Source organism: Peromyscus californicus, unplaced genomic scaffold, assembly GCF_007827085.1.
Source record: "Peromyscus californicus insignis strain IS unplaced genomic scaffold, ASM782708v3 Scaffold_3__1_contigs__length_106647218, whole genome shotgun sequence".
In the NCBI taxonomy this organism is placed as follows: domain Eukaryota; kingdom Metazoa; phylum Chordata; class Mammalia; order Rodentia; family Cricetidae; genus Peromyscus; species Peromyscus californicus.
This window is the reverse complement of record NW_026294551.1, coordinates 45,415,383-45,441,142: the sequence shown is the minus strand read 5'-3', so window position 1 is coordinate 45,441,142 and position 25,760 is coordinate 45,415,383. Positions and strand designations below refer to the sequence as shown.

The following is a 25,760-nucleotide window of genomic DNA, read 5'->3' as shown; positions in this document are numbered from 1 at the left end:
AATTCTTTATTAACTGAGTCTTCTTCCTAGACTCACAAACACTGTGGTTTTGTTGTTGTTGTTGTTTGAGACAGGGTTCCTCTGTGTAGCTTTGGCGCCTGTCCGGGAACTCACTCTGTAGCCCAGGCTGGCCTTGAACTCACAGAGATCCGCCTACTTCTGCCTCTCAAGTGCTGAGATTAAAGGTGTGCCACCACCACCACCCGGCAACACTGTGTTCTTGACTGTGTATCATATAGTTTCATGGCCATACAGCACTGTGAAGTTGGTAAACCAGACAACTCTGAAACTCTTATTTTGGTGTATGGTGTTGGGGATAAAATTTAAGCGTTTGGAGTAAATGACTTAAGTACTCTACTACTTAGGTGAATTGTCAATCCTTGGGGTTTTATTTGTTTGTTTTTGTTTTCTGACAGGGTCTCAACTATGCAGCTCACACTGGCCTTGGACTCAAGATCCTTCTCTATCTTTTCAGTGCTAAAGTTACAGGCATGTGCTACTATACTTGGCTCATGCTATATATTCTAGTAACACAACCATGACATCTTAACGCACTTTCCTTTAAATTAAGAATCTTTTATCTACTGGGTCTCACTGTGCAGTCGTGGCTGTGTTAGAACTTTGTATATTTATCACACTTGTCTTAAAGTCACAGAGATCCACTTGCTGGAATTAAAGGCATACACTACAATTGGCTACTTTCAAAATCTTTTACAATTGTATATATTTTTTTTTGTTTTTTTTGGTTTTTTGAGACAGGGTTTCTCTGTGTAGCTTTGCGCCTTTCCTGGAACTCACTTGGTAGCCCAGGCTGGCCTCGAACTCACAGAGATCCGCCTGGCTCTGCCTCCCGAGTGCTGGGATTAAAGGCGTGCGCCACCACTGCCCGGTGCAATTGTATATATTTTTTAACAGTGGGGAATCTTCAGAGGAAGAGTGAGAATATCAAGGCAAGCATGCTTATGACTTCAGCCAATATCCAAAGAATCAGAAAAGGAAAATGGAAATATTACACTTTTTTAGTTAGAACTCAAAAGAAGTGGAAAGGCTTAGCAGTGAAGATCTGCAAGCATGGCCGAAACAGGGTTTTAAATGTCCCATAATATGTCTGTAATAGAAAAATAATCCATGTTGTTTTTTGGGAAATGGAAATGACATTTAGAGCATATTAATACAATCAACTGCAATTTTCTAATTTTCAAACAGTTCCCTCTGACTGGCTACCCTAACCATATAGCTTTCTCTTATTGTTAATTCTTATCTTTCTTGATCTTTTTTTGGGGGGCGATTCGAGACAGGGTTTCTCCATGTGTAGCCTTGGCCATCCTAGAATCCAAGATATCTACCTGCCTGTGCCTTCCCAGTGCTGGGATTAATGGTGTGTGCCACATCGCCAGGCATTTCTTTCATCTCTCTTTTTGAGACAGGATCTCATTATGTAACTTTGGCTGGCTTGCAATTCTTTATGTAGACCAGGCTTGCCTTGAACTCAGAGATACACCTGCCTCTGCCTCGTGGGTGTTGAGATTAAGTTTGTGTTAACACACTTGAAATGTTAATTTTATGTGGCAATACACTGATTCTCTTCTCCTGTTCCTAAAACCTAACAACTTTAAATGCTCAAACTCTGTCACAAAACTTTTTTTTCTTGAGACAGGGTTTCTCTGTGTAGCTTTGGTGCCTATCTTGGATCTCGCTCTGAAGACCAGGCACAAAAACTTCTTTTGTATCACTAATCAAAACTAATTTGAGGCACTGGAGAGATGGCTCAGAGGCTAAGAGCACTGGCTGCTCTTCCAGAGGTCCTGAGTTCAGTTCAGTGAGCCGTATGTGGCTCACAACCATCTATAATGGGATCTGGTGCCCTCTTCTGGCGTGCAGGCATACACGCAGACAGCACACCGCATACATAATAAATAAATAAATAAATAAATAAATTTTAAAAAATGAAATTGAAGCCAAGCATGGTGGCATACTCCTTTAGTTCCAGTCTTCAGCAAGCAGAGGCAGGTGGACATCAGTGAGTTATGTGAGCTCAGCCTGGCCTACAAAGTAAGATGCTGTTTCAAACTAACAAACCAACAAAAATTACTATGTGAATATATATCTCAAAGACATTACTAGTTTAATATTAGAGTGCTTTCTTCTAACAGGAAAACTAAATGTTGAATGTTTTGCAAAATAAATCCCAAACACAGAAACAAGAGAGTTAAATATATTTGAGTTCATACTAACAACATAACAAAGAGAGTGCTTTTTGGCAGGGGAATACATACCAGTGATGCTGTTCTTATAGTTGCAAAGTGTTCTCTATTACGATAATGTGATTTGTGACGAGACACTTGAGGTGGAGACTGTGGATCTGATGCTCTTGTTCTAGGATCTCCTTCTTCTCTGTAATTTTCCTCCTCCTTAAAAGAGAAAGAGAGAGAGACAGAAACTATTTTGTAAGGTGAACCATTTTTTGAGGTTTCAAGGAAAAGAATAAAGGCAATTTTAATCAATAATCTTAAAGAAACACAATTTTACAAAGCAGAAATAGGAACTTGAAATATTATTGTTATTTTCAACACAAGTAGAGTTAGCTGAAATTATTTCCAGAGTGCGTGAAAAAATACAGATTCAACATATGAAATATACAGTTTTATATTCCATATATTATATGCAAACCAAAAAGCTTGAGCTGGAGAGATTGCTCAGTGGTAAATAGCATGCACTTCCTGCACAGGACCCAAGCTTCATCCCAGCACACACATCAGGTGGTTTACAAGCACCTCTGACTCCAGCTTCAGCGGACCTGACACCTCTGCCTTCCGGGGGCAACCGTACTCATTTGCATGTAACCCCCACATACACAAATATTTTAAAATAAAACCGAAAAGCTTTAATGTAAATTAAAAAAACAAAACAATACAACATGTAATGAATGTTTCAAATAATGGTAACTAAAAAATTAATCTTGAGTTTTATAAGCGATGCAGTACGACACTATTTTGTTGTGTTTTGTTTGGTTATAGGTAGGTGAAACTATGATAAACTTAAGATTATAATAATATTTCTAAATAATAGAGGGCTGGGCGGTGGTGGCACACACCTTTAATCTCAGCACTAGGGAGGCAGAGGTAGGAGGATCTCTATGAGTTCAAGACCAGCCTGGTCTACAGAGCTAGTTCTAGGACAGCCAAGGCTACACAAAGAAAGTCTGTCTTGACAAACCAAAAATAAATAGGTAGATAGACAGAGAACACTAGAAAGGATGTAAAAATTAAAGAAAACCGCTGGAGGGTGGTGGCGCACGCCTTTAATCCCAGCACTCGGCCAGAGGCAGGCAGATCTCTGTGAGTTTGAGGCCAGCCTGGGCTACAGAGCGAGTTCCAGGACAGGCTCCAAAGCTACACAGAGAAAGCCTGTCTCAAAAAACCAAAACAAAAAAACAAAAACAAACACAAAAAAAACCCCCAAAAAAACAAAAAACAAAAAAATTAAAGAAAACCACTCTTGCTGTTACTGGGTGTGGGGGCTGCTGCCTGTGGCTGAGACAACACTGCCATGAATGTAAACCCAACCTTGGCTAGACTACGACCAGGTCTCAAAAGAAAATGAAAATTATGTGGAATTTTTATAATAATAATGATGTTACCATAATAAGTGCTATGTATATGTTAAAATATATTAAGGTTGGGCATACACTTTTAATCCCAGCATTTGGGAGGCAGATCCTTTCTTTTTTTCTTTTTTAAAGATTCATTTATTTATGCATATGAATGCTTTATTTGCATGTATGCCTGCATGACAAAAGAGGGCATCAGATAGAACAAGGCCTTCAGGTCCCATTATAAATGGTTGTGAGCCGGGCGGTGGTGGCGCACGCCTTTAATCCCAGCACTCAGGGAGGCAGAGCCAGGCGGATCTCTGTGAGTTCGAGGCCAGCCTGGACTACCAAGTGAGTTCCAGGAAAGGCGCAAAGCTACACAGAGAAACCCTGTCTCGAAAAACCAAAAAAAAAAAAAAAAAAAAAAAAACAAATAAATGGTTGTGAGCCACCATGTTGGTGCTGGAAATTGAACTCAAGACCTCTGGCAGAACAGACAGTGCTCTTAACCACTGAGCCATCTCTTCTGCCCCAGGCAAATTTCTTTTGAGTTCCAGGTCAGCCAAAGCCACATACCAAGACCTTGTCTTTAAAAAAGTTAACAATTTTCCTCTTTAGCCATTTTATAATTGGCACCAATTACATTTTCAATGCTATAAATCTATCAACAGGGCAGTTACACAAATAAACCCTGTCTCAGGGGAATAAAAAAAAGGGGGGGTTGGGGGGAGATACTACAAAAGTTGCTCCTGACTCATTATTTATAATCAACTTTCTCATTTTCTAATAGCAACTATTCATAAATTTCAAATACATATTTTTGCTCTTTACAAATATTCTAATAATAGATTATGTAGTGTATCTATATTTTTATTTTTCCTAAAATAGTTTCACATCTTTTTGTATTTCAAAACAGTAATTTCCCAGCCAGACAGTTGGTGGCACATGCTTTTAATCCCAGCACTCGGGAGGCAGAGGCAGGCGGATCTCTGTGAGTTCAAGGCCAGCCTGGCCTACAGAGTGAGTTCCAGGAAAGGCGCAAAGCTACACAGAGAAATCTGGTCTCAAGAAAAAAACAAACAAAAACAAAAAAAACAATGTGTTTTTCAAAACAGTAATTTCCCATATTCAGGTGTCAGATTAATACTTTAAACCATTGCTATGGAAAACAAAAATGATCTAAAGTTTGTTTTTTTTGGGGCATGGGATGGGGGTGTTGTCCTCTATGTAACCCTGACACTCAGAGATTTTGTGTACACATGCATGCGCGCGCGCGCGCGCGCGCGCGCGCGCGCGCGCACACACACACACACATATATATATCTGTATATTTTGAATGCAGATGTCCATGGAGTCCGGAAGAGGGTATTATATCCTTTGGACCTGGAATTATACACAGCTATGATACAGTTGCTTGTTGTGGATGTTGAGAAACAAACTCAGGTCCTCTGGAAAAGCAACAAATGATCTAAACCACTGAGCCAGCTCTCCAGCACAAACTGTTGTTTTCTTTTTTCCTTTTTCTAGGGGGAGTGGTGGTGGGTGGTGGTGGTGGCACACAGGGTCATATGCAGCCCAGGCTGGCCTCAAATTTACTATGTAGCTGAGGTAGCCCTTGAATTCCTGATCCTTATAAAGTGCGAGATTCAGGTGTGTGCCACCACACCCAGATTCCAAACTTCTTAAACTTCAAGGAAAATCTCTTGAATTAATCAGTCTAAGAAAATGATGGGTCAAAGTTGAGGGTTTGGCTTTCCCCCCATAGAAATGCAAATACTCACGGGTTTTAAGTGGATGACAGAACTGTTAGACATTACTGTATGGTCTCCCTCCATCATGTCTAGCTCACTCTTGTCATCCGAGGCGTCTGGAAGACTGTTAACACTGCTGCTTTGACTGCTGGCACTGATAGACATACTGGGAATAGACTGATTACTTCCAACACTATTCACTGTTCCTGTCCGGCCAACACCATGATCTTGCTCCTAAAGGAAAAGAGCATTAAACTAAAATATCTAAGTCTTTTTTCAATTATCGATTAAAGGAGAAGAGAAGCCTGATGAACACAAAGAGGTTTCTTTAGTAAAAGACTTCTCATATTCAATAAAAGACTTCTTGTATCCTTTACTACACAACATTAAACGGTTGAATAGAAAGTATATAATAACAAGATTTTTTTTTTTTTTTTGGAGCAAGGACCAAACCCAGGGCACAAGCGCTCTACCACTGAGCTAAATCCCAAACCCCTATAATAATAAGATTAAAGGATTTCAGAGAATCAATGATAATAGCACAGTATATTGGAACCAGTGACATAAAAAAAAGTATGTTTAGCTGGACAATTAGTATAAGAAATCAATAAATCAAACTAAAAATTTGTGTTATTTTTGGGAATTATACCTCCTCTTCTTCCTGTGCTTCTACCGCTGGTCCATTATGTGCCTCCTGGAAAAGGAGTTTCTTCATCTTTCTATACTGCAGATTGTCCAGCTCTCTTACTGCATCCTTTGTCCTTTGAATAAGATCTATTAACACTGTGTCCGGGCGCTCTCGAAGAACAAACATGTGCTGGAAGGGAAGAAAATAAAAATAGATTACTTTTTTTCCTAATTAGTTCAAATATATTCAAATATTATTACACTATGATACACAATTCATACAATCTATAGCTATCTGATTCTTTTACATCAAAGACTTTTGATACTTAGGAAGAAGTAATTTCCACATTCAACTTCTGCTTACATATTAAATACTCTTGAATAATTCCTCACCATGATATATTTAGTTGGCCAATGAAAATACAGTTGACAGCTGGGTGGTGGTGGCATATGCCTTTAATCCCAGCACTTGGGAGGCAGAGACAGGAGGATCTCTGTGAGTTCGAGGCCAGCCTGGACTACAGAGTGAGTGCCAGGACAGGCTCCAAAGCTACACAGAGAAACCCTGTCTCAGGAAAAGAAAAAGAGAAAAAAAAAGTTGAAATTATCAAAGCGTATAAAATCTAAGAAAATTCACTACTGATTATAAGCTATGCTTGCTTTAAGTAACCGGAAGTGAATGAAGTAATCAGAACTTAAGACACTATGGATTTCTTTTTCTTGAGACAAGATTTCACTGTGACAGTCACAGTTTTGCTTTGAACTAGTGATCCTCCTAGTGCTGAAATACAGGCATAAACAGCCATGACCAGACTATTATAATATGTTGCTAGTATGAGTGTTCAAATGGTCAGGCTTCCATTTCTGAGACTATAGGTGAGCTTACTCCCTGGAACTACAAAAGCAGTATGGAAAATTTTTTACTGTTTTACTATATAATGTGATTGCAAACAATATTATCAAATGTATGTATGTATATTTGTTGTAGTTTAATTTAGCTGACATTTGTGAGTGAAAAAAATTTACCTGTTTTGAAATTCTAAAACGTTAATATAAAAATAGTTCATATAAATCTTGTGGAAACAACTTCTAGCTAGAGTCAAATTCTCATTACTGTCTAGTCAAGATGATTGATTCATTGATTCATTCGTTTATTTATTTATTTATGGTTCTGAGACAGGATTTCTCTGTGTAACCCTGGGTGTCTTGGAACTCACTCTGTAGACCAGATTGCCCTCGAACTCAGAGATCCATCTGCATCTGCCTACTGAGTGCTGGGATTAAAGGCATGCACCATCACTGCCTGGTGATGTTTTTTGTTTTTATTTTATTTGTATGAGTATTTTGTCTAAGTGCGTTTTGTGCAGCATGTGAAATACCCTCAAAGGCCAGAAGAGAGCATCATATGCTCTAGGACTGAAAGTGCAAACAGTTGTGGGTGCCGGGAATCAACACTGGGTCCTCTAGAAGGGCAGCCAATGCTCTTAACCACTGAGCCATCTCTTCAGATCCTAATCAAGATATTTTAAGAAAGCTGTGGATGTAGTTCAGTTGGTAGTATTTGCCTAAGATTCACGAAGTCTTGAATTAAATCCCAGTACCATATACATAACCATGGAGAACATAGTACTTGGGATGTAAGGCAGGAGGATCAGTACTTTTGAGATCATTCTCAATTACACAGCAAAAGTACAAGGCCAGTCTAGGATACATGAGATCCCCTCTCAAAAAAGATGCTTTAAGAACCACATTAAGACAAATATGATGATTCATACTTTTAACCCCTAGGGAGGTAGACAGAAGGATCTTTAAGAGTTCAAGGCTAGCCTGGTCTATATATTGAGTTCCAGGCCAGTCAAGGCATAATGAGACCCTGAGTCCAAAAAAAAGGGGGGGGGGGCAAGGGGCTGGAAAGATGGCTTAGAGGTTAAGAGCACTGGCTGTTCTTCCAGAGGTCCTGGGTTCAATTCCCAGCAACCACATGGTGGCTAACAACCATCTATAATGAGATCTGATGCCCTCTTCTGGTATACAGGCAAACATGCAGACAGAACATTATATACATAATAAAATGTTAAGAAAAATAAAATAAAAAAACAACCTTCCTGCAAAAAAAGGGGCAAACCCACTAAAATCAGTAAACTATTATACTATTATCAGTATTAATTAAATGATCAACACTCAAAACTTTTTTGAGAAAGGCCAGTTAAACTGAAGAGAATCTATATTTTAAAATATAATATTGTAAATGAAATTTTTTGTGAGAAAGGAGTTGCATGAGCATGTGTATTCCTATCTATGTGGAGGTCAGAAGAATCAATTCTCTCCTTCTATAATATGGGTTCCAGAGATAGAACCCAGGTCTTCAGTCTTGGTGGCAAGTGCCTTTACCCACTAGGTCATCTTGGCAATCTAAAACTACACACTTTTTATACTATTTCATTGCTAAATGAGTCAAGAGTTCAGATGCCAGCATTCACAACAAGGCGAAGTGTTTACAAATGGAGGGGGACCAGGAGGGCTTGCGATCTTCCAGCCTAGCTGAGATCCTGCCTCAGAAGAGAAGTCTTCTCTCTCTCTCTCTCTCTCTCTCTCTCTCTCTCTCTCTCTCTCTCTCTCTCTCTCCCTCCCTCCCTCCCTCCCTCCCTCCCTCGCTCCCTCCCTTTCCCTCTCTCTCTCCTACAATACACTCTTTAAAAATCTTTAAAACAAAATACAGTATCTAAGGTAAGTCACCAGGGCCAGGGGCGTGGCTCAATTGGGAAAATGCCTACCTACTATTTTCAAAGTCCCGAGTCCAATACTCAGAATCAAGAAATAATGATATAAACATATTAGTATTTTTAGCTGAGTGGGTGGTTCATGCTAGCACTTAAGGAGGCAGAGGCAGGGGAATCTCTGCGAATTCAAGACCTGGTTTATATAGTAATCTCCAGAACATTCATAGCTACAGAGTTGAGACACTATCTCAAAAAAACAACAATTAGTATTTCAATAGGCTGGGGAAATAGCTAACTGATAACAGTACATGTAGTCCTATTTGATTGAGTACCAGTACTGGAAAAAAACAACCCAAAACAACAACAACAACTTTTAAATTATTATTTTAGAACTACAAAGCCTTTATTACATGTGTTTATTATTTATAAAGGGGGTAACACAACACAAACATGTATGCTGAAATCAGTTCTCTCCTCTCACCATGTGGATTTCAGGGATTCAATGCAGGTTGTTAGCTTTGGAAACAAGTGCCCTTACTGAGCTATGTCACTGGCCCCAAATGTAGTATTTTAGTAAAAACTAATATAGTTAATCCTGACTGAGTAAAAAAAAAAAAAAAAAAAAAAAAAAAAAAAAAAAAAAAAGCGTTTTAAAATCATTTCTTAAGGGTTAAAACAAAGTTTTACAGACTGACCTTTAAAAGTTCCTCTGAAGTAGGGCGATCTTGAGGGATTTTCTGGAGGCAAGAATCTACAAAGTTGCGAAAATAATCAGACCTATTGTAAAGAAAGTATCAAGTGAACATATTGCTATTTCCTTTAAAAACACATTCAAAAAGGCATAAGCCTACTCACAGGAGGAAGAATGGAAATAATAATATAATTTCATCTATTCAAAGATATCTAAAGCAACCAATGACTCTTTTAACATTTTTCAAAAATAGATTTGCACAGATCATTTAAAAATCTTAGGCTAGGGATATAGTGTCATGATAGAGTATATACTTGGCTAGAAAAAAAATCTTGTTCCCACATATTTACCTATCAGAAACCATTCGATATTGAGTCAAAAGGAAGAAAGCTGTCCAGAAGTTTTCCCCATTCAAACACACTTTCCCACATTCCTTCCCCTTTCAGTATTGTCTTATTTGTGCTTTGGATTGTTTTCTATAGGACCTGTTTTAGAACATAACTCTTACTCCCTCTGGAGAAGAGCATTTGTTCTGTTTTTCAAGACAGGCCTTCTCTGTGTAGTCACTCTGCAGACCAGGGAAGAAGAGCATTTTTAAAACACCTGAGCAGTTGCTGCCCCTGACCAAAAGGATAAGATTTCCATTAAATCTAGAAAACCAATAAAGATATATTTTTAAAATATTAAAAGCCTGTAATGTGTTATGGGAGCTGAGTGATCACTCAATAAATAATTACTCCATCAATGTTTATCTCTAATATTAAAAGAGTAACACATTTTTTGTTGCTGTTGTTTTGTTGTTTGTTTTTTGAGATAGAGTTTCACACTACAGCCCAGGCTGGCTTTGAACTTGGAGCAATCCTCCTGCCTCATCCTCCTAAAGGCTAAGATCATAGAAAATGAGACTTGCTTTTCATTGCACAAGTGGTCATAAGTAAGAGTTTACCATACCTCTCAGAAGAGACCTCAGGCATTGGGCTTTTATATAATGTTGGAACTGTTAGAGACTATGGGAACTTTCAGAGATGAAATAATGTATTTTGTATTATGAAATGAACGTGCAAGTTTAGGGGAAAGAAGTGTAATGCTGACAAGGGGTGGAATAGTAGTCATTAATCCTATCAACTGGACAGAATTTAGAATCACCACGGGAACACACCTCTGAGGGTGTTCTATGAGGGTGCTTCCAGAAAGGTTCAACTGCAGAAGACTCACTCTGAATGCAGGTGGCACCATGCCATGGAATGGAGCTCCAGACTGAATAAATGTGTCAAAGTAAGTGGAGCTCCACCATCCATCTCTTTCTAATTCCTCACTGAGGACACAATGTATCAAGCTCCTACCATCAATGCCTTCCCGTCACAATGGACTATATCCTCTAACTGTGATCCCAAATAAACTCTTCCTTCTCTAAGTTGCCTTGTCAGGTAAATTGTTACAGAAATGAGAAAAGTAACTAATATACAATTTTTTTCAACTCATAACAATTCTAGTCTAAGCTTGTTAATAATCTCTTCTCCACATACTACTTTACATGAAGTTTTATCCAATTAAAGACTACACACCAGAAGAAAAACCAGAGCAATGAGAATAACATAATTAGAGCATTTCCAAGGTTTTAAATAACCTAACAATTTTGAAAGAATCAAACCATTTTACCTATGTCTTATACAATATAAATGATAATCTATTCTTCATACAATTATCACAACAGGTTATAACAATCTGTGCATTTTAGTTATAAAAATTAATGCTTAAAAATACTATTAAAGTATTACGGTTATCTGTGCTCCTAAAATTTAATGGAAAAGTAAACCTACTTTCTTTTCAGGTAGTACATTTATTTACGTAAAATTAAGTCATCTTGATAATGATTTATATTTTATCAATATTTACAAAATTTTCAAAATGTTAATCAATATCTTGTGGGAATACTCACCATTCATTAGACTGTAGTGTAGGGGATTCATTTTGGGCTATGTGATATAAGGCACTCATTGCATTCATATTAAATAAAGGAGGCTTCCTCTCCGCTATAAAAGAGAGGAAACCTTTCTGTTAAAATGTGAATATATAAAAATACTAAAATGTTAATCAAGTTTTTAAAGAAGATATTTTCAAAACAACTTTAAGCTTAATAAAAAATTGTTGTAGAAAAACCTTTTTGTTTTGGTTTTTTGAGACAGGGTTTCTGCGTAACCCCAGCTGTCCTGGAACTCGCTTTGTAGACCAAGTTGGTCTTGAACTCACAGGGAAGCGCCTCACTGTGCTCCCCGAGTGTTGGGATTATAGGTGTGTACTATGATACTTGGCTACAAAGAACCCTTTAAAAATATTTATATATTTATTTTATGTATGAGAGTGACCTGTTTTCACGAACATCATGAGAATCAGATCCCATTACAGATGGTTGTGAGCCATCGGTGTGGTTGAACTCAGGACCTCTGGAAGAGCAGCCAGTTAGTTCCCTTAACAGCTGTGCCATTTTTTTCAGCCCCTACAAAGAATTTTTTTTTTTTTTTTTTTTTTTTTGGTTTTTTTGAGACAGGGTTTCTCTGTCAAACAGTTCTGGCTGTCCTAGAACTCACAGAGATCCTTCTGACTCTGCCTCCTGAGTGCTGGGATTAAAGGCATGTGCCACCACTGCCTGGCAACAAAGAACTTTTTAATGTAACTCAATTGAGATAAACTACTTGTTCTGATGGCCCACCATCCCTAAACATGTCAATATACAAGAACATTTTCATAAAAGCCATAGGATATGCATTAAATTGTGCCACCTAATGATGTTAAAGTCACCTGGTACCAAACCCCATTGAAGTTTGGTTCCAAAGGCTCAATCATACTATAGGTAGTTTTAATCACTTGCGCCTGTCAAAGAATCAGGCCACTGTACTGAGTCCTCAAATTCAGACAGAAAACTGTTCATATTTCCATATTATTTGGGGAGGGGGGTGCACATGGTTATGCATGCCTTTACATATGGATCCGTGCCTTCCTCTAATTGCCCTAACACAGGGGTCTTTTCTTTTCCCCCTTTGGTTTTTCAAGAAAGGTTTGTTGTGTAGTCTTGGATGTCCTGGAACTAGCTCTGTAGACCAGGCTGGCCTCAAACTCAAGAGATCCACCTGCCTCACTGGGATTAAAGGTTTACACCACTACCACCTGGCAACACAGGTCTTTTCTGAACTTAGGAAGCTGAAGGTAGGTGAATCACCATTGTTTGGAGCCAAGCTGGCCACACTCCTTCCCTTTAAGTATTATCTTATTTGTACTTTGGATTGTTTTCTATAGAACATGTTTTAGAACATAACTCTTACTCCCTCTGGAGAAGAGCATTTGTTTGTCTGGTTAGTTTGGCTGGCTAGCAAGTTCTAGGTACTTGCCTGTCACTCACACTTAGTGCTGGGATTATAGTCACCCCCAGATATTCACATGATATTGACATGAGGGCTAAGGATTTGCACTCAGGCCATGTTTACAAAGCAAGTGCTCTTATCCACAAAGCCATCTCCCCATGCCCTCTATTTTCTTTTATTTTTATTGCTACTTTTAAATTACCTGTTTGTGTCTGTATAGGGGTATGCATACAAGTGGAGATATCCATATAAATCAGAAGAGAGCATCAGATCCCCTAGAGTAGTATGAGCTCTTAACTGCTAAGGCATCTGTCTAGTCCCCTATATAACTTTTTAATAATCAATACTAATCTTTACTTCTCATTCACAGCCCCTACCTTTGATTTTACTTTTTAGACAAGGTCTCACGTAATAGCCCAGGCTATCCTGGAACTCACCATGTGGCCAGCTTGGCTCCAAACAATGGTGATTCACCTACCTTCAGCTTCCTAAGCTTTAGGATTATAAATGTGATCTATCATACCTGGTTTCTCCCATTCCCAATATCAGATATTTGTATCTTCTTTTTCTAAGCAAAACGAAATAAGGTTTATCAATTTTAATGATCTTCATAAAGAATTAGATTTTAGTTTCAATGCTTTCTAGTTTTCAATTTTCTGTTTAACTAAGTTTTATTTTGATCTTTATTATTCTCTCTTGTTTATCCTGAGTTCAGATTACTTCCCTTTTTTCTGCTTTCTAAACTGTGAAATTGGGGGAGATGGCTCTGTTGTTGTTTTTTTGTTTTTTTGTTTTTTTACTCTTCTCTTCTGGGGGGCCCGCCATCCAGCTCCCAAATAAATCACACACAGAGGCTTATTCTTAATTATAAATGCCCGGCCTTAGTTTGGCTTCTTTCTTGCCAGCTTTCCTTAACTTATCCTGTCTACCTTTTGCCTCTGGGCTTTTCCTGTTCTCTTAGTTCTGTAAATCTTACTCTTACTCCGTGGCTTGCTGTGTAGCTGGGTGGCTGGCCCCTGGAGGCCTCCTCCTTCCCTGGCTCCTAAGTCTTTTTTTTCCCTCTCAGTTTTCTCCTTCTATACATACTCTCTGCCTGTGAGCCCCACCTATCCTTTCTCCTGCCTTGCTACTGGCCAGTTCTTTATTAGACCATCAGGTGTTTTACACAGGCACAGTAATATAGTTTCACAGAGTTAAACAAATGCAACATAAACAAAAGTAACACTCCTTAAAATAATATTCTACTACATGGCTCAGTGGATGAAAGCACTTGCTACCGTGCCTGATAACCTGAGTTCAATCCCCAAAACCCACATGATGGAAGGAGATAAAAGACTCCCCCCCAGCTGTACTTTGATCCCCCTGCATATACGCAAGTGTAGACAGCCAATGACACCAGAAGAGGGTGTCAGATCCCCTGGTGCTGGAGTTACAGGTAGTTGTGACACACCTGATGTCAATGCTGGGTGTCTCTTAACAGCTAAGTCATCTCTCTGGTCCATTTTTTACATCTTCTCAATAGACAGAATTAAAAGACACATGCATAAACTTAACAGACATACACAACACATTCCTTTTTACATTATTATTAAAAATAGCCAGGTGTGGTGGTGCGTGCCTTTAATCCCAGCACTCGGGAGACAGAGTCAGGCAACCTGGACTACATGAGGCCCTGTTTCAAAAAAGCAAAATCAAACAAACAAAAAACCAAACAAAAGAAAAAATAATTCAGCATTTCATCTCAAATTCCAACCCCAAACCACAGTATTTGTTACATTGTACTTTAACAATGGCAAGTCTTATTCCTATTACCTCCTCTCTTTCCTTTCCCTCCATCTTAGTCTCATTCTGCAGGGCAGGCTTACCTAGAATTCATGGCAATCCTCTTATCTCAGTCTCCCAAGTGCTGTGATTATAGGCATGAATCATCATACCAAGCCTTTAATGTTTATTTGATAATCTGCTTTTGTGTATAGCCAGGGCAGCATTTCTGCTACCACTCTCTGCCAATGCCCCATTCCAAACATAGTGAAAATAACTTCTTTTCCGTTTCTGACCACCTCAGGCAAACCAGGTCTCTTCTCTGCAGTGAGGAATGCCTCATTAGGGGAAATCCATCATTTTTATTAGGTTCTATCACTATGCTTGGTTAACCCAAAATATAGATTGCCTCTATGGACACTAACTCTATACTTCCCTACTCTCCTTGATCCCTGCTAACTCTATCTCTAGGAATGAATGCTTTAGTAACTCTACCAGACCTTTTAATCTCCACACTGGACCTTCCTCTTGTATACATACTCTTTATCCATTTCTGATTTCACACTATGCTACAGGAGCTCACTTCTACATTCGAGCCTGACATCCACCCTAGGTCAGCATGGTTTGTTCACTGGCTAGCGAGTATCTATATTCTATCTCACATAGTAGCTTTAAAACTACTATAGGGAACAGGTAGTGGTGATGCACACCTTTAATCCCAGCACTCCAGAGGCAGAGGCAGGAGGATCTCTTTGAGTTCTAGTCCAACCTGGTCTACATAGTGAGGTCCAAGATTTTAAAAAAGCAAATTCCTTTTTTTAATTCAGTGTATCCCTATGTAGCCCAGACTGATTTGGACATCACTATGTAGGCCAAATAAAGATCCTCCTAAGCCTTCCACCCAAATGCTGGTATTACCATATGTGCCATCAGGACTTTATCTCACCTTTTTTTTTTTTCTTTTTTTTTTTGAGAAAGAATCTCATGTAGCCCAGGCTGGGCTCTAAATCATCATGTAGTTGAGTATGACCTTAAACTCCTGATTCCCCTGAGTGATGGGATTATAAGCATATGCTACCATGCTTGGTTTCTGGGTTACTGGTATCAAACACAAGGCTTCATGAATACTACACTCTACCAACGAAACTATCCTTCTACCTCTCACATTCTTGTAAGCTACTATTTAAATTTCATTTAAACAAAATAATTATTTATCTGATTATTATTTTTTAAAAGACAGGTGCTCGCTATATAGCCCTGGTTGGCCTGGAAGTTAACTCTCACTATGTAGACCAAGCTGGTCTCAAACTCACAGATTCTGCCTGCCTCTACTCCCCAATGCTTGGGATTAATTAATAAAGGCATGATGGTATATGCCTGGCCATTTTTTTTTTTAATTTCAGAGGTCTTATTGCTTATTATTGTGTGTGCATATTTTCCCAACTCCAACCCACACTGAATACCTACATCACTATGGTTCCACTTGAATAAAGTCTGGTTTGCTGTCTTGCAGGTCTTACTAAATTTCCCAGGTTACTCTGAGTCCACTCTCTTGTCAGGCAGACTTTGAATCTGTAATCCTCCTGCCTTAGCCTCTATCCTAACAGGAGTCAAGGCCTACCCAACCAAGAACAGCTTGGACATCTAATTTCTAAACTTAAAAGCAACTAACTTGCAGAGTGGTAATGGTGTACGTCTTTAATCCCATCATTCAGGATACAAAGGCAGGCAGATCTCTGTGAGTTCAAGGGCAGCCTAGTCTATAAAGAGAGTTCCAAGACAGCCAGTGCTGTTACACAGAGAAACCTTGTCTCAAAAAACAAACAGGCAAACAAAAAAAAGTTAACTAATATATAGTGAATAATTCATGGATAATTAAGAAACCTTCTATGGATAGTAAATATGGTAATATTAGGTACATTCTAAGTGTTAAACAAACATTAATGTCAGACACAGATATTTAAGACCATAGTGAAAAATTATTTTGGAACTAATTTAATAGCAAATATATTTAATCTAATATATGCTAGGTTAACTAAATTATCAGATAATCAAAGCAAAAGCTTTAAATGATTTATTTCTCCCCTTAAATCTGAGACTGAAGAGATGGCTCAATGGCTAAGAGAACTAGCTGCTCTTCCGGAAGACCTGAGTTCAATTCCCAGCACCCACACAGAGGTTTGGAACCATCGGAAACTATAGTTAAATCACTCAACAGAATGGTTTTAGACCAAAGTCTTGTAATTCACATAAACACATCAGCTTAGCAGAGAGCATCTTTTCCTTTGCCTTTGAAGTAAAACTTAGAAAGTCTCTTTTAGTTTAATGTTTGATAACAGACATTTGGATTGTCTTTTGTAATTCTTTTTTTTTTATTTTTTTTATTTTTTTTTTTTTTTGTTTTTGTTTTTTTTTTTTTTTTTTAAGATTTATTTATTATGTATACAGCATGTGTGCCTGCAGGCCAGAAGAGGGCACCAGATCTCGTTACAGATGGTTGTGGGCCACCATGTGGTTGCTGGGGATTGAACTCAGGACCTCTGGAAGAGCAGTCAGTGCTCTTAACCTCTGAGCCATCTCTCCAGCCCGTCTTTTGTAATTCTTATATTGTATATTTTTTTTTCTCAGTTTCCAACATGTGGAATTCTGAATAAACACAAATATGGAGGATTTTGTTCCTTTAGGGGAAAAAGTGCATCCAGCCTAATTGCTGTAGTGCTGGGAAATCCATAGCCAGCATTAGTATGCCAGTATCAGGACAGAGGCCAGAGTTGTTACTGGCACCTTCATTACACTCTCCCTGCACGTGCATGGAACTCAGACATACATGCAGACAAAAGTACTCATACACATATAACCAATTAATTTTTCAAATAATTGAGATCTAAGACCAAAATCCAATTTAATATGGTGATTGAAATAAAATATTGGATCAAAATTTAATTCAGCTAGGTGTGGTGGCTTACACCTTAGCACTCAGGAGGCAGAGGCAGTTGGATCTCTTTTGAGTTTGAGGCCAGTCTGATCTATATAGCAAGTTAGAAGCCAGCCAAGGTTAAGAGTGAGATCCTATTTCAAAACAAACAAAAGCAAAAAACTTAATCCTTAGTAATAAAAAATGATGCTTACCTAATTCAATACATGTTATTCCAAGAGACCATACATCAACTTTGCCATCATACTGTCCTTCATCCATGGCTAAAATTACTTCTGGGGCCATCCTAAAACATACAATATTCAATCAACTTAAAAGTTTGAGAACATAAGTTCCATCAACATAAATAACATTGAACTCCAGCCAATATATGTAAACATAAAATTTTTTACAATGGGAAGTAAATTAGAAGTTGTGACGAAAGGAAAATAAAAAATTGTGACATACGTAGTTAGCAATGCTCAGAAAACATGATACTTATTCCCACCATCTGCCATGATCATTTAACAACATTACAAAAGGAAAATACCAAAGCAGGGTTATCTCAGAATCTCATTATAAAATTCTAATACTTGCTTGAAATATTGAAGTTTACCATGGGCAACAAACACTGTCAGTTGTTTTACCTGAGATGAAAAGGAAGGCACAAGGCCTAGCCATAAAATTATATCCTGACCCTTTAATGTTTCTTTTAGAAACTGGATAGTCACAAATGTCTCTAAAGTATGCTTTTGAGATTTTACATCCCAGAGCAATATACTGTTGAAACAAGTCTTTTATAAAATAAGAAGGGAGATTTCAAACATAGATTAAAAAAAAAAAAAAAAGATGGAGTGAACCAAAGGTACTATTTTTAGAATCTACAAAGGTAATACATGGAAGTTTAAATAGCTGAAAAATTATTTCCTTCAAATTTTCACTGACAGATACATATAAAATTATTCATACACCAGAGCAGATATTACCTAGAATTTCATTAAAAAATACCTGGGGTAGAAAATAGGGAGGGCAAAATTAACTATGTGATAAGGTTATAGGGCTGGGTAACTGGGATGAAAAATCTCATCCATACTTCTATATTTATGTACATCTGAAATTCTCAAGCAGAAAATTCCAAACAGCAAAATCCCTCCAATCGAGCTACCAGTCTAAGCAGAAATATAAAGTAAATTTGCTCACATAAAACAGAAGCAGGAGGATCAGGGATGTACATCACCCTCAACTAAATATAGGGAGTTTGAAGGCAGTCAGAGCAACAGGAGACACAGTCTCAAAAAAGAAGTGGTGCTCCTGCAGCAGACATGGCTCAGCAGTTATAAGCATCGCTGCTTTTCTGGAGGGCCTCAGTTTGGTTCCCAGCATCCACATCAGGAGGCTCATCTGTAGAGTCACCTGTAACTTCAGCCCTAAGGGCTCTGATTCTGGTTCATGGGTACCCCATACATGTGGCATACACACACAAAGACACGAACTTCACAAATTTATTTTAAAAAGTAAATTTTAAGAAAACTTGTTACTGTTTACTTAGTATGTCTATTTCCTCTATTTGAATGTTAACAACATTTTACTCCCATACCTAATACACAATACAGTGAATAACAGGAAAACAAAGTGGCAAGGATTAAAAAGACAGATGAAAAGGGAAAAGATAAAAAAAGCATTGCAAGGACAAACCTGCAAATCTATATTTTAAGTATGAAACATAAAGTAAAAAATATCAAAAATGATAGTATATTTTCAGGAAAATGACATCTTAGAAAGTATAACATCTGGGGGCTGGAGAGATAGCTCAGAGGTTAAAAGCACTCACTGGCTGCTCTTCCAGAGGTCCTGAGTTCAATTCCCAGCAACCACATGGTGGCTCACAACTATCTACAATGAAATTTGGTTCCCTCTTCTGGCCTGCAGGCATACATGCAGGCAGAACACTGTATACATAATAAATAAATCTTTAAAAAAAAAGAAAGAAAGAAAGTATAATAATATACTGCTTACTTTAATTATGAGCATCAATACCAGATAAAACCATTCTTACCAATATGGTGTTCCCACAAAAGAATTGGCAGGGGAGGCCATGGAAGCAGATCCAAAGTCGGCAAGTTTCACCTGGCCTGGCTCTGTCAGAAGGATATTTCCTGCTTTGATATCTCTGGTTTAAGGGACACAGAAAATTAGTTAACTTCCCTTCATTAGATTGTGTTTAAAAATAATAAAAACCAAAATGTTGTCAGACAGTAGAAAGGAAATATAAACAATCAAGTACGGCAATAATTTCACAGAGTGATAATAAAATCAGACAACAGAAACAGAATTCAAGTAAAAATACAGTAACAATTAAGAGAATACTGTAAAACAAAAACAGTCAGGCAACTGTATCACACTATGTGTGTTTGAGCTTGTTTATTAGTATGAACAATGGCTTTGAAAATATAATAATCATTTCATGATTTCATAAGATTTCCAAGTATCCCTTTTAACATTTTTGTTTTCTTTTCTTTTTTTCCTGGTTTTTTGAGAAAAGGTCTCTCTGTACAGCCCTAGCTGTCCTGAAACTCACTCTGGAGATCAGGCTGGCCTTGAACTCACAGAGATCCACCTGCCTCTGCCTCCAACAAGCTGGGATTAAAGGCATGAGCCACCATTAACATTTTAAGAGTACAGAACCTTATCTTCCAAACTTGTTAATAACAAAGAATGACCCCATTCTCAAGCTTCCACAAAGTTCCGGATTAAACATGAAATGAAAACTGAAGCACGTGGATAATACACTATCAATGGCCTCCAACACACTATCCAAACTAAACTATATGGATATTTACACAACAGGAATACACGTTCCATAGATGCTACAATACATACTTAATTTTTTAAAACTTAAAAGAGAAAAAACAAGTTTACATGACTTACTAATTCTTGCTATAGTAAATGTAGTTAGTACCTAGTATAATACACTTTTTCTAAGTTTTTTTCTTTCTAAGTGCTTTTGTGTGTGTGGTGCTAGGAATTAAATCCTAGATCTTATGCATAGTGAGGCACTGTGGAGATGAGAAAACATATTCCAATTCTGCCACTCACTCACTTGCTACCATAGAGATTTCTCTTGGACTTCACTTACCCTCATCTAAAAATAATGACAATCCATTAACTCAAAATGACTGTACTGCATAGTTTAATATTTACTGTCTGGATCACATAATTTTTTAAATGCTAATATCTATCTGAAAGTCAAAACTAATAGCAGTGTTAAAAATTACATCAGCCGGGCGGTGGTGGCGCACGCCTTTAATCCCAGCACTCGGGAGCCAGAGCCAGGCGGATCTCTGTGAGTTCGAGGCCAGCCTGGGCTACCAAGTGAGTTCTAGGAAAGGCGCAAAGCTACACAGAGAAACCCTGTCTCGAAAAACCAAAAAAAAAAAAAAAAAAAATTACATCAAAATGGTTTTGGTCCATGTCAGAATCAGTGGAACAAATCTGTCATTATCAGTTATCAGGAAGACAAAAGAGCCATTAAATTTAAGCTCTAATCTATTTGGCTTTGCAATCTTAGGGAAATTATAGTCACAAATTAGAGCATCGATTTACACAGAAAGACAGACTCTATGATCCCTAACGCCCCTTCCAGTTTGCAAATTAAGTAATTCTACAATTAAGTTCCATAAAATACATATGCTTTAGGAAACATAGGAGCACACATAGGCAAAAAATAAAAATTATCCTAAAAGACATGTATACTACCTATTTAGACATGAACAGTCTAAATAGACATGAACAGTCTAAATGGTGTTGAGTTTATATAATTCTTTTTGGCTCAAGTAAACAAAAATTTCAGAGACATTGAACTGTAGGGATGATAAATTCAACAAACCATTTGCTCGTCAATATATGATAATTTTTGAGTCACTTACCTATGGATCATGGTATGAGAATGTAAATAAGCTAATCCCTGGAGAGCACCATGTGTAATTGCTGCTATTTCCACTTCTTGTAATGGCTTTTTATGAACTGAGAAAAGAAATTTATTTGAAAGTAATCACATAGAATATTCTTGTTTAAAAAATATATAGGGATAACGAGACAGGACAGTGGGTAAATGTGGAAGCCTGAGAATCTGAGTTCAATGTGCTAAACATATATAGTGGAAGGAGAGAACTAACTCCTTCAAGTCATCCTCTGGCTTCCACACATGCACGGTGGTGAACATGAACAAAAATGCAAACAGATACACAATATAAAACAAAGAAAATTTTTAAAAAAATTATTTTTAAATAAATACTAAAAATTGACACATTGAGCTGGGCAGTGGTGGCGCACGCCTTTAATCCCAGCACTTGGGAGGCAGAGGCAGGTGGATCTCTCTGAGTTCGAGGCCAGCCTGGTCTACAGAGTGAGATTCAGGAAAGGTGCAAAACTACACAGAGAAACCCTGTCTCAAAAAACCAAAAAACAAAAACAAAACAAAACAAAAAAAAGACACATTGAAGTTTTTTTGTTTTGTTCCCCTCCACACACACACACACACAGGGTTTCTCTGCACAGCCCTGGCTATCCCAGAACTCGCTCTGTAGACCAGACTAACTTCAAATTCAGAGATCCCCCTGCCTTTGCAAGTGTTGGGATTAAAGGGGTGCACCACCACTGCCCAGTTGACACATTGGTATTTTTAGTAACTGTGTGTATAGCATGTTGTGCGCACCATAGTCTATGTGTGGAGGTCAAAGGAAAACACTGATCCTCACCTCCTACCTTATTTGAGGCAGTCTCTTTGGTATTTGCTGTTCTGAACATGCCAGGCTATCTAGGTCACAAGCCTCCAAGGATTCTCCTGTCTCTACCTCCAGCTCTTTGTGGAGCACAGAAATTAATGCAGCACACAACCATGTCTTACTTTACTTGTGTTCTGAGGATTTGAACTCCTGTCTTAATACTTGTGTAGCAACAGCTTTACTTGCTGAGTTATCTCCTCAGGGTAATTTTTAAAAAACAGGTATTTAGCAAGAGACAATTTCCATGGGGAGAAAATAAAGCCAATGAATTTCCTAACTAGTATACACTTACAAGTGTTAACAACAGTCAGTCAACTGTTCCTCTAAGCTTAACAAGACCAAACAAAAACTTGATGACTGTGAAACAAAAAAGATACTTGCCCTTTTTTTACTTTGTATTAACAGGACAGATCAAACTGACAGAAAATTTTTTTTCAATGCAAATAAAGTTTCAATGAGAAAATTTGCCTACTTTGTAAGAATAGCAAATTTCATGTGAAGAAAATGTCAAAGGCAAGGAATTTTCTAATTTCTGCAAAATTTTATTTTTATTTAGTATTAATATTGTTTAAATAAACTCTAACTGAATTGGTTTGGTTTGGTTTGGTTTTTTGAGATGGGGTTTCTCTGTGTAGTTCTGCGTGTTCTGAAACTCATTTGTAGACCAAGCTGGCCTCAAACTCAGGTACACCTGCCTCTGCCTCCCGAGTTCTGGGATTAAAGGATTACGGCAACCAGCAACCACCTCCCAGCCTAAACTTTTATTTTATTCTAATATTGTAATAAACAATAATCAAGGTCAGGAATGGTGGCACATGCTTTTAATTAAATCAGTCAGGATACAGAAGCAGGTGGATCTCTGTGAGTTCAAAGCCAGCCTGGTCTACACAGTGAGTTCCAGGACCTCCAAGGACTACATAGAGAGACCCTGCCTCAATATATATATTCATCCATTTATTTATGGTTTTTCAAGACAGGGTTTCTCTGTATAGCCCAGGCTGTTCTGGAATTCACTCTGTAGACCAGGCTGGCCTCAAAATCAGAGATGTACCTGCTTCTACCTCAGGATTAAAGGTATGTGCCAAAATTAAACAACCAAAAATCAATAATCAAAGTTAACTTACCTTCTAGTAAATCTGAGGCAGACCCCAAACAATATTCCATTACAAGCTGCATGGGGAGAAAAAATATAAAGGCATTAAAATTTATTATAAAGACAGTTTATTTGAGATAAATATGAAGTCAAGAAGATAGTCTAAAGTAAAACAAACTCAAGCTATCATCTACATTTACAATATAATTATATATTTAACAATTTGTTAAACTAAGCTAATGGTTCAGGCATGGTGACACATGCTAGTAATCCCAGCACTTGGGTTGCTAAGGCAGAAAATATGAGGCCAGCATGAACTACACAGTTAGTTCCAGGGCAGCCTAGGCTACATAGTAAGACTGTGTCTTAAAACGATCAAAAAAAAAAGCCGGGCGGTGGTGGCGCACGCCTTTAATCCCAGCACTTGGGAGGCAGAGCCAGGCAGATCTCTGTGAGTTCGAGGCCAGCCTGGGCTACCAAGTGAGTTCCAGGAAAAGGCGCAAAGCTACACAGAGAAACCCTGTCTCAGAAAAAAAAAAAAAAAAAAATCAAAAAAAATTTAAGCCAATGTTAATACTTGTCTTCTAATAATGTTAATATGCAACCAATTATATAAGCTATGCATTGCATACTTTCCTATATAAAGGCATTTATAATTATATTAATCCAATTCTTTTAACACAATGTCACAATTCTCTATGTTAAGTGTTACTGGGCTAAGGAATCATGTCATCTCAAATTTCACCAGAATGTACCAAAACTTCACAAGGATCTTTGTACTTAAATATACTAACACACATGTCAAAAAGATATGTTCAGTTTCACTCTCAAATAATGGTACTGCTCTTGAAATGCTGAGTTGGTATTCCTGAAGTTATGAAAGAACTCTGGAGAAGTCATGTAAAGTTCTTTTATCTGTTAAGAGTTGCAAGAATATGTTCTTCCTCTCCCAGGATGAACTAACATTTCAGGTATATGAGCATTTCTTCATATAACCAGTCTGAGATATTTTGAGTTAAGTTATGCTAAACCAAAAGCAATTAATTTATAACAAGAAGAGAACAAATACCAACCCAAGCGGTGTGTTCCCGTAAATAGCAGCCTTTATATTCTATACTGTTGGGATGTTTTATTCTTTGTAGAAACTTGACTTCCTTAATAATATCCTGCCATTTCTAGGTAGAGGGAGGAAAAAAAGGAACAGGAGGAAGAATTATGAACACCTGGTTTTCATTTGAAAGATACATAAGAAAAAACTAATTACTATATTTAAAAAGGTTAGAAGAACATAAAACTTTATGATCTATACAAGAAATAACAAAATAAAGTTTAAAAGAATTATATATAAGGTACAAAATAATTAAGGATAAATTTCAGTTTAATAATATTCATAATCAATGAGTCCTACTAAGTTTATAATCAAAAGCTAGCAAGATGGCTCTCAAGTTAAAAGCACTTGTTGCTCTTCCAGGAAACCTGAGTTCAATTCTTAGCACCTACATGGCAGTTTAGAATTGTGTGTAAATCCATTTTCAGCAGTCCACCCTTTTCTGGTCTCTAGAGGCACCAAGCACACACAAGGTATACAAACATACATACAGGAAAACATGAATGCACATGAAATAAATCTTAAATCATAACAATTAAGAGCCGGGCGGTGGTGGCGCACGCCTTTAATCCCAGCACTCGGGAGGCAGAGCCAGGCGGATCTCTGTGAGTTCAAGGCCAGCCTGGGCTACCAAGTGGGTCCCAGGAAAGGCGCAAAGCTACACAGAGAAACCCTGTCTCAAAAAAAAAAACAAAAAACAAAAAAACAATTAAGCACTCTGACTATGATATAACACATGTAGGGGTTTTTTTCCCTCAGAAGTCCAACCTTTTTATTTTTTTAATAAGATTATTTTAAAATTATTAATTAAAATTAATTTTATTAACTTCTTGAGCATTTCATAAAATATATTTTGATCATATTCATCTTCCCACCTTGGACATTTCCCACATTCACCCCACCTCCTTACCAACCCAATTTTGTGTTCCCTCTTTCTTGCTTTAAAACCCATCCGGTTGGGCAGTGGTGGTGCATGCCTTTTAATCCCAACTCTTGGAAGGCAGTGGCAGGTGAATGTCTGGTCTACAAAGTGAGTTCTAGGACAGTCAGGGCTACACAGAGAAACCCTGTCTTGAAAAAACAATAAAACAAAACATAAAAACTCTTTCAGTTCAACTTGTCCTTCCCAAATACTTTTGGGTATTAGACTTGCCCTAGAGAGGGCTGACCTACCAGGCGTCACACCCTTAAGAAAAATGACTCTCCTTCTTCCAGCAGCAATCAATTGTCACTACCCTCTTCTGTCCTCCCTGGGCACCACGCACATATGCGGGGCACAGAAATACATGCAGGCAAAATACCCATATACATAAAAGAAAGTGCTAATGGAATAATTAAGTATAAAAGAAGATAATGGAAA

At 37.8% G+C, this 25,760-nt stretch overlaps 1 protein-coding gene across 4 annotated transcripts in view; it reads right to left on the bottom strand.

Annotated features, from left to right (window-relative positions):
• Taok1 (TAO kinase 1) overlaps positions 1–25,760 on the bottom strand; it is a 122,423-nt gene that overhangs the window by 32,870 nt on the left and 63,793 nt on the right. For all 4 annotated transcript variants that reach the window (XM_052755940.1, XM_052755941.1, XM_052755942.1 and 1 more), the window contains 10 exons: positions 24,366–24,467; positions 23,324–23,369; positions 21,342–21,438; positions 19,472–19,585; positions 17,631–17,722; positions 11,321–11,414; positions 9,386–9,467; positions 5,993–6,160; positions 5,374–5,577; positions 2,277–2,411 (listed from right to left, as the gene is read on the bottom strand). In XM_052755940.1, coding sequence (XP_052611900.1) covers positions 2,277–2,411; positions 5,374–5,577; positions 5,993–6,160; positions 9,386–9,467; positions 11,321–11,414; positions 17,631–17,722; positions 19,472–19,585; positions 21,342–21,438; positions 23,324–23,369; positions 24,366–24,467 — 1,134 coding nt within the window. The remainder of the gene's footprint in view (positions 1–2,276; positions 2,412–5,373; positions 5,578–5,992; positions 6,161–9,385; positions 9,468–11,320; positions 11,415–17,630; positions 17,723–19,471; positions 19,586–21,341; positions 21,439–23,323; positions 23,370–24,365; positions 24,468–25,760) is intronic.